The 13,005-nt window shown below is 42.1% G+C and overlaps 1 protein-coding gene across 1 annotated transcript in view; it reads left to right on the top strand.

Moving 5' to 3' along the window:
• LOC135220482 (dnaJ homolog subfamily C member 9-like) overlaps positions 1-13,005 on the top strand; it is a 187,193-nt gene that overhangs the window by 73,279 nt on the left and 100,909 nt on the right. Inside the window, exon 2 of the mRNA XM_064257610.1 lies at positions 2,811-2,963. Coding sequence (XP_064113680.1) covers positions 2,811-2,963 — 153 coding nt within the window. The remainder of the gene's footprint in view (positions 1-2,810; positions 2,964-13,005) is intronic.

The raw sequence follows: 13,005 nt of genomic DNA, 5'->3' as shown, positions 1-13,005 counted from the left end.
CTCCCTCTACAAACTGGCGAGGGATCTGTTGATCTGGACAGAGGAAAGAAACATAACCCTCCTTACGAGATTTATACAAGGAGAGAGAAACGTGAGAGCGGATAGACTGAGCAGGAGGAATCAGGTCCTTCCCACAGAGTGGACCCTCCACTCAGAAGTGTGTCAAAGTCCTTGGTCTCTGTGGGGGAGACCTCACATAGACCTATTTGCCACGTTCCTCTCCAAGAGGATAGAAATCTTCTGCTCATCAGTAGAGGATCCAAGAACGTTTGCAGTCGACGCCCTTCTCCTAGATTGGTCAGGCTTGGACGCCTACGCATTTCCCCCCTTCAAGATTCTGGGGGAAGTGCTCAGGAAGTTCGTGGCCTCAAAGGGGACGAGGTTGACCCTCATAGCCCCATTTTGGCCCGCGCAAGAATGGTTCACAGAGGTACTGGAGTGGACGGTGGACTTCCCCAGATCTCTTCCAAACAGGACAGATCTGCTCAGACAACCCCACTTCGAGAGGTTTCATCAAAACCTCCCCGCTCTCGCTCTGACTGCCTTTCGACTATCAAAAGACTTGTCAGAGCGAGAGGTTTTTCTCGCAAAGCTGCAAGCGCTATCGCGAGAGCCTGCAGATCGTCGACAATGCGAGTTTATCAATCGGAAGTGGGAGGTCTTTAGAAGATGGTGTAGATCGAAGAAGCTGTCCTCCTCCAATACCTCTGTGACCAACAACGCAGATTTCCTCCTTTTCCTGAGGGAGGAATCGCACCTATCAGTATCCACCATCAAAGGATACAGAAGTATGCTGTCAGCCGTTTTCAGGAATAGAGGCCTGGAAATAGCTGAAAATAAAGATCTGCACGATCTTATTCGGTCTTTCGAGACTTCAAAGTCTAGTAAGCCGAAGACTCCAAGCTGGAATCTTGACGTGGTCCTGAAATTCCTGACCTCGGATAGGTTTGAACCTCCACAACGTGCCTCTTTTAGGTATGTTACTAGGAAATGTATTTTCCTGTTGTCCCTCGCTACTGCCAAGAGAACGAGTGAACTCCTCTCTCTAGATTCTCGTATTGGCTTTAGAGGTGATGCTGCTATATGTTCTTTCCAGACATTGTTTCTGGCGAAGAATGAAAACCCTTCAAAGCCCTGGCCCAGGAGCTTTGAAGCGAAAGGCCTTTCTAACCTAGTAGGTAAAGAGATTGAAAGGTCTCTTTGCCCAGTCAGGGCTCTGAAATTTTATCTTAGTAAGAAAAAGCAGCTGGGAGGTTGTCAAGGTCTCTGGTGTGCTGTTAGGAACCCGAAGAGACCCATGTCTAAAAACGCCTTGGCCTTCTTTGTAAGAAGCGTGATTACGGAGGCTCATCTTAACTGCCCTGATGACTCCTTCAAAGTACTCAGAGTCAAAGCTCATGAAGTAAGAGCGGTTGCTACTGCATTGACTTTTCAAAGGAATATGTCAATGAAGGACATCCTTGAAGCGACTAATTGGAGATGCAATTCAGTCTTTGCATCTCATTACCTGAAGGATGTCAGGGTTACATATGAGAAATGCTTCTCTCTCGGCCCGTTTGTGTCAGCGGGTACAGTGCTGAGACTTGGAGCAAATACTGATCCTTAATAATTTTTTTTTTGTGTATCGTAAACCCTCTTGTTAGATATGTTTTTGGTTTTCTACTGACGGGGCGCAAGATGTCGCACAGGTGGCCGTCACCTTTCGTCAGTAAGGAACCGAGGGTGTATCTGACTTGTGGGGATGGTAAAAATTTTTTTTTTGTATTAGTATATATTTGTGTGCGTTTATGTGGTTTCGAGTTTATTGGTTGTTTGTTAGGAGTTTGAGGGATAACTCCTTTCAATCTTTAGAACTAACCCGGATGTTAGGATCAGGTGATCGGTATCGGTGTTGTACTCCTTGAAAAAGGTGTATTGTCATGTTAGTGGATTAGCACCCATTGACAAAGGCCTTTAGGCTCTGCCGAGTAAGTGGATAAGACCCCATTGGCAGACCCACAAGAACTCTTAGCCATAGATCAATATCTCGCTGAGGCTCTTGAGGCGAAGCAGACTCCTGGGCAGTAGCCACGAAGTCTTCCGCCTAATCAGGTAGGAACCAAGGTTTTATTAATACCTACAACATATGTTGTTTACCTGTCTATTTCAGTAGTTAGCTGTCTCTTACCCACCACCAAGGGTGCCAATCAGCTAAGTATATATCTGACAGGGAAGTTGAATGTACAAAAATGATATTGTTATGATACAATAAAGTTTTGTACATACTTACCTGGCAGATATATACGCAGGAGACAGGTGGAAGAGAGAAAATCTGATTAGAAAACGGGAATGGTTCCTAGTCCTGCCACCCAGGGCAGGGCGGTAGATCACCTGACCTACCTGTAGTGTGCGCCGCGAAATTTGAATTTCTGTCGGGATGACGGAGTCTATAGCTAAGTATATATCTGCCAGGTAAGTATGTATGAAACTTTGTACAATAACAATATCATTTTTGTCATTAAAATATCCTTTTCCTAACTATAAAAACCTGAGGTCCTTTACATTAATGCCACCTCATGCCACTCCTCAATCTGAACCCGGGCCGAAAGGCAAAGTGGTGTTTACATCCAGGCAGGCAGGCCTACCAGACGGTAGTTACGCCTAACCACCTTGTTCAAGAATTTAACGGCTGTATTTCCATCCTATGCTGAAAGTAGTGCCTTATGTAAAGGACCTCAGGTTTTTATAGTTTGGAAAAATATAATTAACTTTTAAAAAATTGTGATATTGTGGCTTATATATATAATCTTGTGTTCTTTTGTTTATTTCAGTAAAGAAGGCTTATCACAAATTGTCCTTGAAAATACACCCCGATCGTGTCGACGATGAAGAAAAAGAGATGGCCACTCGAAAGTTCCAGACATTAGGCAAGGTCTATGCTCTTCTTAGTGATAAAGATCTTCGTGCAGTCTACATAGAAACAGGTAAAGGACAAGGAAGTTTGTTTGGGGCTGCGCTGATACAGTAAGGCCCCATTGTAATGTATGGTGCTACTTTGGCTTTATAGTAAAAGGGAATTGCATCAACTTTTTGCCTTTTATGCAACTAATACTGTTCTTGAAATTCCCAGTTAGAACAAAACATTCAGCCTCTAACTGTATGTAATGTACATTTAAGAAGATACTATTACAATACACTCCCTGAACACCTGAATTTGCCCTGGTCACTGACCAGCCCAAACAATATCCCCATAGATTTACCAACAAAGTTGGTACTATTTTTAACTGTCAGCGCTACCAACGCTGCAGGTAAAATCTAGTCAAATGAGTTACCTGAGGTCCCATTGGCAACGCTGCTGCAAATATCAGGTGAAATTTTGGTCTTTTAGCCCGACCCCCACTCAAAGATATTTTGCTCTTGGATATCAGATTACAACTTTGGCCTGTTCTTATTGTCTTTTCTCCTGGAATTACACTGGATTTTGGGACTTTTCTCCTAGTTTTGGCTACTTTGGACTGGCTATGGATAAGTTAGGCATGAGGATGTCTTCGTCTGCTAGTGCCTCTGCTTCCTCTTCGTCTACAACTTCGAAAGCCAAGCCTTTGACTGCTGGAGATTTTGGCGCTCTTTGATTCTACACGTCTTGCAAATGTAGGATGAGTACCCTTAAACATGACCAAAATTCCCTTTGTTTTTATGTAAGCTGGTTTAGTTGTAGTATCAGTCAGAGATGGCTGTAGGGGTTCAATCAATAGATAAGGAAGCGTTAGAATCATAGTTATTAAAAAACAAGAGGACAGGTTATCAACCAGTATGTCTAGCCTAGGTTCTAGTCTTATGAATAAGTTAACCGATAATATAGTGGTACAGTGGTCCCCCCGTATTCGCGGGGGATGCGTACCAGACCCCCCCCCGTGAATAGTTAGAATTCACGAATGTTTGGAACCCCTATAAAAGCGCTAAAAACAGCCTATTTTGTTAGTTAAAACTTAACCCTCTTACGCCGATTGGACGTATTAAACGTCGAGTCAAAATGTCTCCCGTATGCCGATTGGACGTATCATACGTCGGCTCAAAAAAGTTTTTTTAAAAATTCGCGGAAAAATACTTATAGGCCTACCAGCCGAAAACTTTTGTATCACGCGCCTTGGGGGATGCTGGGAGTTCACGGATCAAGGCGTTGTTTTGTTTACAATCGCTACGCAGGCGCGCAAGCGCGAATTTCTTTCTTATCGCACTAAAAAGTATCAGTGACACATCTCGGAAATTATTTCGTCACTTTGACATAATTATTGCACCATTTTAAATTATCCTTTACATGAAGTATTATATATGAAAATGTGCGCAATTTCATGCACAATACAACTAAAAAATACTCATGATTGTACTTTTATCAATTTTGAAATATTTTCATATAAATAACGATAAGTGCAAAAATTTCAACCTTCGGTCACTTTGACTCTACAGAAATGGTCGAGAAACGCAATTGTAAGCTAAAATTTTTTATATTATAGTAATATTCAATCATTTGCCTTCATTTTTGCAACAAATGGACGTCTCTAGCACAATATTTCGATTTATGGTGAATTTATGAAAAAACTTTTTGTTCATGAAACTTACCTGTCAGATATATATATAGCTGTATTCTCCGAAGTCCGACAGAATTTCAAAACTCCCGGCACACGCAGTGGGCGTCCAGGTGGTTAGTACCCATTCCCGCCGCTGGTAAAGGAGGACGGATATCAGGAATCATTCCCATTTTCTATTCAGATTTTTCTCTGTCGCGGTAGTGAAAACACCTGTTTCCACTACCTCCGCCTAGGATTTTGAAACTTCATTAGCCGCTTAAGTATCCTACTTATTTTTTTGAATGATTGACTTGGATTTGTGGCTAGGCATACGCTATCATAAAATTAATTAAAATTTTTTCATTGCATATGATGTCGGAAATCTAGTTAGCCTAGTTTCAGACTTTGTTGTCTGCAACGGGTAAGGGGAGGCTACCGAAACCTTCGGTAGACACTCGCCTTAGTATACATGACGTTACCCAAATGTTTTCTTTGTTGAAAGATCAATGTAATTAGTGTAATGTTGATGATTCGAAAGAGACGTATGATTCGTATGTACGCAAATTAGAGCGTGATAGAAGTCAGGAGGTCTTCCTCCACAGTAAACATAAGTTAGGATAATGAACCTACTAACCTCCAGTAGACTTTATTTTGCCTAACCCTGTGGTATGGCTTACGGGCCTAGAGGAAGTTCTGTGAGAAGTAATGCCCTTTCTATTATGGTGGATTACATCAAGTAAGCTTGAAAAAGTGCTCGCTCTCCAATCAGTGTTGTGAGTGTAGTGATGTTGATTTTGCCCCTAGTGTTGTGGAGGGGGCGTCAGATCGGCCTTATAATGCCTCTAGGTCTAGACCTCTGTCGGACTCCCAGGACCACAGGGAGAGGGCATGTCGAAAGCCGAAGGAGGGTTACGAGGAACCCCCACCGATCTGGCGTCCCTTCGGCAAGACCTGAAGACGCTTCTCAGGCTGCCAAAGATCGTGCACGTGCACGAATCCTGAAGGATTGCTTCTCGTCCTCTGAGGCGTCCTCCCCGTACAGGGTTTGGAGCTCTCGGAAGGACTCGCGCCCTTTAAATAGAAGCTTATTGAGGAGGACGCTTTCACGTTCCTCTCTCTATTGTCGTGCGATTGTAATCGCCGCCTTAACAATTTGACGACTTTCCAACACATGGGAGAAAGAAGAAGGAAATAGGAAGAACGCTGTTAAGCGCCCAGATCGCCTTATCATTCTTACTGTGAAAAGGAAGAAGGCGTACCCTAAGGCGTCCTTTTTGAGTGCGTTTCTGGAAAGTGTCGATGAGCGTGACAGAAGGACGCAAGATGTCGCACAAGCGGCCGCCGTCTTTGTCAGGAGTTGCGAACGTCCATAATACTCCGTCCGGACGACGATCACCGTACATCGGCTTATGACTAGCACGCTTCATGAGCGGCGCTCCCCTTGAAGGCAGGACGCTTTTGAGGACGCTTTTCGGGACGCCTCCGTATTTGATAAGCAACAGTCATGTCGAAGTTTTTACCAAGACGTACGGGAGAAACTGGGTTTCTTTCAATAAGAATTCTTATCGACGTTTGGGGATGATGGCGGATAGGAAATATCTACTTCCTTCCGTAAACCCTAGAGATGAACAGGAATTCTGTCTCTCCGCCGATTTATGAGGAAATTACGAAGAGTTTTAAAAGAGTTCCTGGATTAACTTCCTTCCTTAAGGAAATATATTCTCTTTCTATCGTTCTAATTAACGAAAAGAACACGAAGATAGTAAAAGTTTTTTCCTTTCTCTATCTGCCTCGGCAGGGAAAAAAGAAGGTAGTAGAGTATCTGCTGTATGATAATACGATACGGTCAAATCATAAGCACATACCGTAGTTACTTCTTTGCTGTGCAACTCTATTACCAGATCCTTACAGGACTTTCCTAGGAAGGAACACGCTTTAAAGGGATTGTTAGGGACAAGACCTAAGTAGCTCAGATTTATCGAAGTCTTGTTTCGCTTAAATATACATTAATAAGAACTTCCTGAAGTTCGATAATAATTTTATAAGATTTCCTTTATTGAATGGAGTAGCTGGCAACTCTGGAAGAGTAAGGCCAGACAGCTAACGGAGGGGGGCTGCTATCGGCTTAGGACCCAACGCAGTAACCATCTATTGCTCAGTCATGAGAGGTCGGTCCTGCGGGATGGAATGACTAACCGTATCTCCCCTGCCCACTAACAAATCAGCGGTCTTAGCGCCTCGGATTGAGGGGATAGTTAAGCAAACATAAATAAATATTGTCTGCCTTTTGCTAAGAAACGTTCAATAAGAAAGATATTCCAGCCTTTCAATGCTGATTACCGTAGGTAACATTATTAAAGGAATCTAACGCAGCAGAACACTATATATTATATAATGTTCTCATGCTTACGAAAGCATGGCTTATTAGAGTACATGGTTAGTGAGAAGATGAATGTAGTAGAGAATTCACTTTTAAGTCTACGGTATGGTCAAGTCTTATGGCCTTTCATGCATCAGGCGCTCGAGCAAGATCACTCTCTGATGCCCTTGGTGTTCTAGGCACCAATACGCTTCGGTAAGACTCTCGCGAGGACGTCTCTTGAAGATGCTCAACGTCCTACGCATTGAGACGTGAGGAAGCTTTTGCGATGCTCGACGTCCTACACGAAGAGACGCTCATCAGGACGCTCTGGAAGACGCTCGACGTCATAAACATTGATAAGCTTTTGGAAGACGCTCGATGTCTTACACATCTGGACGCTCGCCAGGACGCTAGCGAGGACGCTTTTGAAGACGTTCGGCATCCTACACGTCATGTCGCTCAGCAGAGCACTTACCAGGACGTTCTTCAGATGTCTACTTTGCTTCTACGAAGGGATTCGTTCAATAGAATCCATGACTTGATGAATTCCAGAAAAACTGTAAGCAGATTTCGGTGTCATAAAACGCCTCGTCTACTTTCGGGACTGCGCTGCCAAAGGGGAACATTAAGGTCCTACCTGTCGTAAGCCCAGTCTCTGATTTAGGAATCTTGCCCCTTCCTCGATTTCTGCGGGAATCGGGAAAACTATATGCTCGAATTCCTGGATTACTTTCTGTCATGTAAATGGGTTAGTTCTCATTGACAAAGATCTCATAACATTTTATCGCTTAAGCGGATAAGCTCTCATTAACAAAATTCGAGAGAGCTCTCATTCATTAGTCGGAGGCTCATCCAGGAAAAAGACTTGTAGACTACGTCCATGAAGTCTTATGTCCAATATCATAAGAAGCTTGAACTGTCCTTTTCGATCCTCGGTTCTCACTTGATCTCCATTCGAATAATGTTAATTCGTTCTCTTGGCAAAGACGAACAGAAGACAGTCAATTTCCATTCTCTCTCTCTTCCTCGTCGAGGAAAGAATGTAGTAGAGAATTTTATGTTCAAGTGACCAAACAATACTTACGTATTTTATCTTTGCGTCATATTACTAATGTAGGGTTCAAGTCATATACGCATATCATGGTTACCTCTACAGATGGCAACCGAAAAGACGGTTATTGTAAATGTATTTAATCGGTCCTTCCTGCAAACTTCCAGGAGTTTCAGCTGTAAGGACAACGCTAAAGGTATTGTTACAACACACTAACTCAGCGTCGGCATCTAGCGAATTATGTTTCGCTTAAATATGCCTGCTTGATAATTTCCTTATCGATAATAGTAACAAACCTATTCCTTCGTAGAAGAGAGTAGCTGGTAACTCAGGCAGAATAGTGCGAGACGAGAGGTTGCTGTCATTGTGGATGACGCCAGTATATTTAATCGGTACTCCAGGCAACTTTCCAGGAGTTTCCGATTTAACATTTGGTTAATTAAGCGTAATGTTACGACAACACAAAATCAGCTTCTGTATTAGCGAATTTTGTTTCGCTTAAATATGCCAACTTGAGAGTTTTCTGTTCAAATAATGTAAAATCTATTCCTTAGATGAATAGAATAGCTGGCAACTCGGCATAAGACTGCGAGAAGGTGAACATAAGCTGCTGCCTGCTGCGGCGCTGCCTGTGACTGTCACAGTGAGTGTCACCAACTCAGTATCAGGTAGCTCGCTGTTAAGGTCAGTCGGTTACGTCTCTCTCTCCCGCGGGATTGATTGACGAACCATATCTCTACCCTACAATCATGACTTTCGCCTCGGTTGGGGGGATTTCTAGTAATCATGAATAAACACGACTTCCTATTGCTAAGGAAATTTTCAACAGAGATATCTCTTAGACCTGTTCAGCGCTGCTTACCGCACTGTAACAGAATTCTGTAACGAGTTTATTTACCGCGGCATAGCACTATAATAATGCTCTCCTGCTTATGCAAAGCGCAGCCTTATTAGGGAAGGAAGCATGCTTAGTGAGGGAATGGATGAGTCCTGCTGGGGGACCATTTCCTCGCTGGAGAAGCTTGTTTCCCTGAATAGACTGCAATTCAGACCTCTACAGTTTTTCCTGCAGGAGGACTGAAATAACATCAAAGATCTAGAAATAATTCTAAACACCTCTCAATGGGTTGACGATCACCTCAGGTGATACCGAGAGGGTGCCAGGCATCCGGACAGAGGTACAGAGGTCCTGGCACATAATCTAAGAGAATTGGAAGCAATTTGGTTGGCTCTCCAGTTCCTCCCGAAGAGTGAGTTTTTGGTCGATTGGTCCAAATCATCTCAGATAATTTCGCAGCTCTCTCATATCCCAAGAAGAGAGAGATGGTTTATCGACATAGGCACGGAACGTTAACGATCCTCAAGAGGTTCGTTACACTATTGCACGTCCGTGCGGATCTTCTCGATCGGCGGCAGCAACTACTGACGTCTGAGTAATCCTCGCTTAGAAGTATGTCGAGAGTTGTGGAGACGTTGGAGACGTCCTTTCGTAGATTTCTTCGCAATATTGAAGACGAAGAAGCTTCCTCTACGTTGCTCCCTTATCTCGATCCGAGAGCGGTAGCAATAGACGCAATCATATAGTATGGAATGGGGATAGTTGGTTAGTCTCTTTTCCCCTATTCAAAAGCTTAGGAAATCTGATAAGAATTAATCGCTGGAACCGGTGTCAGAGGGAGCGAGAAAGACGCTGATCGCCCCATGTTGCCGCCCTTCGAGAGGCTGGATTCACAGAGGTCACGTCCTTCAGAGGGCATTTTCCATTTTGACCCCCTTCCCGAGAGAATCGTCTACTCTAACAGCCTCACTTCGAGAGGTACCTAAAACCTCTCCGCTCTGAGTCTGGATGCGTTCAGACTGTCGAGAAGCGAGAGATTTTCAAGATTAATTACAAGTCTCATTGCCAAAGCAAAGCAGTGCTGCATATTTTGCAGTGTACCAATCGGAGTGGGCCGATTCTGGAGATAGTGCAGGAAGAATGACTGCTCCTACACCTCCACCTCTTTAATTTAATCTTTACCGTCTTCCCTTTCCGTCTGAATTATGGGATAAGCTAACAGTCCCAACGATTGTAGAATACGGAAATATGTTGTTGACGGCCTCTAGGCTCAGAGATTCGGATCTGTCAAACAACAAAGCCCTTCACGATCTTTGAGGTCTGCGGAAATCTTGATGGAACTTAGAACGTAGTCTGAAGTTCTTGATGTCAAAGCATTTCGAACCTCTCCTTTCTGTAAACTTGATACACGTGACCAGAAAGGCTAATTTTCTAACCACTCTAGCTACGGCAATGAGGGTTAGTGAGGTTTAGCCATCACATCAGAGGTTTTGGCTTTAGAGGACATAATTCGGTGTCCTCTAAGCCTTCCGTTCTTGACTAAGAACGAAAACCCGTCTAACCCTTGGCCCAGGGAGGCCTGGAGATCAAGGGGATGGCACAAATTATTGGGCAAGAGCCACAGAGAGTCCTGTGCCCTGTCGGGGCTCTCAAGTTTTATCTTGATAAAACTAAAGAAAGTCAAGGTCATTCGGACAATCTGCGGTTTCCGTAAAAGACCAGACTTGCCCCATTTCGAAGAACGCCCTGGCGTTATTTTTAAGGAGTCTTTCTAAGAGGCTCATTCGTCATGTTTGAACAAAGATTTGAAACCTTTTAAAGTAAAATGCTCCACGAGGTGAGGGCGCGGCCTCGGAAGCATTTCAACAGAGCATGACACTCAGTAATATCCTGAGTGCCACGTTTGAGCGAGGCAACTCTGGTTCGCTTCACACTCCCGACGGGATGTGAAGACGACATATGAGATCTGCGAGTCGCTAGGACCATACATATCCGTAGAAATATTATTGGAGGCAGGAAGCAGCACGAATCCTATCCTATAGGGAAAATAGGTGTGCTTTTAAACTTTGAAGGGTTGGTCGCTTGAGGCGCTTTCCCTTTCGTTAGCCTAGAAGTTATGGGACTAACTTCGATAGGTTAGGTCAGGTGGTGGTTTTAGCTTCGTTGCCCTCACAGTATGGTCAATATGGTCTAGTCACATTGTGGTCACGCTCCCGTTGACAGATCATCTAGAGCTTTACTAGAGTTGCCTTGTTGGCAACTCTAGTAAAGCAAAAGCAGACTTCGGTGACAGTAATCAAGAAGTCAGCTATGCTAACAGGTAAGGAATCAAGATGTCAATCATCTGCACTTGAGGTGTTTCCTAATCCTTCTATTCTGTCCCTTCCCACCTCCAATGGTGGGATTCAGCTATATATATATCTGACAGGTAAGTTTCATGAACAAAATGTTATTGTTATGATACAATAAAGTTTGTTCATACTTACCTGGCAGATATATATAATTAAAGTACCCACCCACCTCCCCTCAGGGGACAGTGGTATGAAAAATCTGAATAGAAAATGGGAATGATTCCTGATATCCGCCTCCCAGCGGCGGGAATGGGTACTAACCACCTGGCCGCCCACTGCGTGTGCCGGGAGTTTTGAAATTCTGTCGGACTTCGGAGAATACAGCTATATATATATCTGCCAGGTAAGTATGAACAAACTTTATTGTATCATAACAATAACATTTTCCTTACGTTCGTGCGATAACTCTTCCGATAAATTTTTTCGTGCGATTGTCCTAATGTTTGCACCCCTTTTAAATTTGCCGTTACATAAAGTTTTATATATGGAAATGTGCGCAATTTCATGCACAATACAACAAAAAACAACCCATGGTTGTAGCTTTTTTATCAGTTTTGAAATATTTTCATATAAATAACGTTAAGTGCAAAAATTTCAACTTTCGGTCAGCTTTGACTCTACCGAAATGGTCGAAAAAAAAACGCAATTGTAAGCTAAAACTCTTATATTCTAGTAATATTCAATCATTTACCTTCATTTTGCAACGACTTGGAAGTCTCTAGCACAATATTTCGATTTATGGTGAATTTATGAAAAAAAAAAATTACGTTCGCGCGGTAAACTCTCTTCCGAAAAAATCAGAATTTTTTTGTGCAATTGTCGAAATGTTTGCACCATTTAAAATTAGCTGTTACATAAAGTTTTATATATGAAAATGTGCGCAATTTCATTAGAATACAACTAAAAATGATTGAAGGTTGTAGCTTTTCTCTTTTTTTCGAAATATTTTCATAAAATAAATCGACCAGATAAATAGAAAAAAAACAACACATTCGGTCAAATTTGACTCTACCGAAATAGTTGAAAAACGCAATTGTAAGCTAAAACTCTTACGGCCTAGTAATATTCCGTCATTTTCTTCATTTTGAAACAAATTTGAAGTCTCTAAAACAATATTGTGATTTATGGTGAATTTTTGAAAAATATATTTACCTTCACTCCGCGCGCCGATTCGCGGCCGCAAGTCTCCGAAATACGTACATGCATTATCCTAATATTTGCTCCTTTTCATATTAGCCTTTTTATAGAGTTTCATATATCAAAATGTGCGCAAATTCATGAAGAATACAATAAAAAATAATTGAAGGTTGTAGCTTTTTTCCATCTTCGAAATATGTGCATATGAAAAAATATATATATTAAAATTTCGACATTCGGTCAAATTTAACTCGTCCGAAATGGTCGAAATCTGCAATTCTAATCTAAAACTCTTACAGTATCGTAATATTCAATCATTTGTCTTAATTTTGAAACATATTGGAAGTGTCTAGAACATTATTTAGAATTACGGGGTGAATTTTGAAAAAAATAACATTTTTTTACGTCCGCTCGTTACGAATTCGTACATCATTTTGTGATAATATTTTTCCGGTGTTGCTTTTATTGTTTTACTATGTATTATATATCAAAATGATTGCAATTTAGTGTACAATACAACAAAAAAAAAAGTAACTCGTTAGCTTTGACCGTTTTTTGCACAGCGTGATTTGAATACAATTATCTATGAATTTATTTTTTTTCGCTACCATATATCGCATTATTTACATATGATAATGATATTATTTTTCATTTCTGATGATGCATACTAAACTTCAAGCAATGGAAAAAAATGAGCCAAAAATGAACTCTTAATCTTC

Source organism: Macrobrachium nipponense, chromosome 2 (genome assembly GCF_015104395.2).
Source record: "Macrobrachium nipponense isolate FS-2020 chromosome 2, ASM1510439v2, whole genome shotgun sequence".
Lineage (NCBI taxonomy): Eukaryota > Metazoa > Arthropoda > Malacostraca > Decapoda > Palaemonidae > Macrobrachium > Macrobrachium nipponense.
Note: the sequence above shows the minus strand (reverse complement) of the source record. Positions and strands in the feature narration are given on the sequence as shown.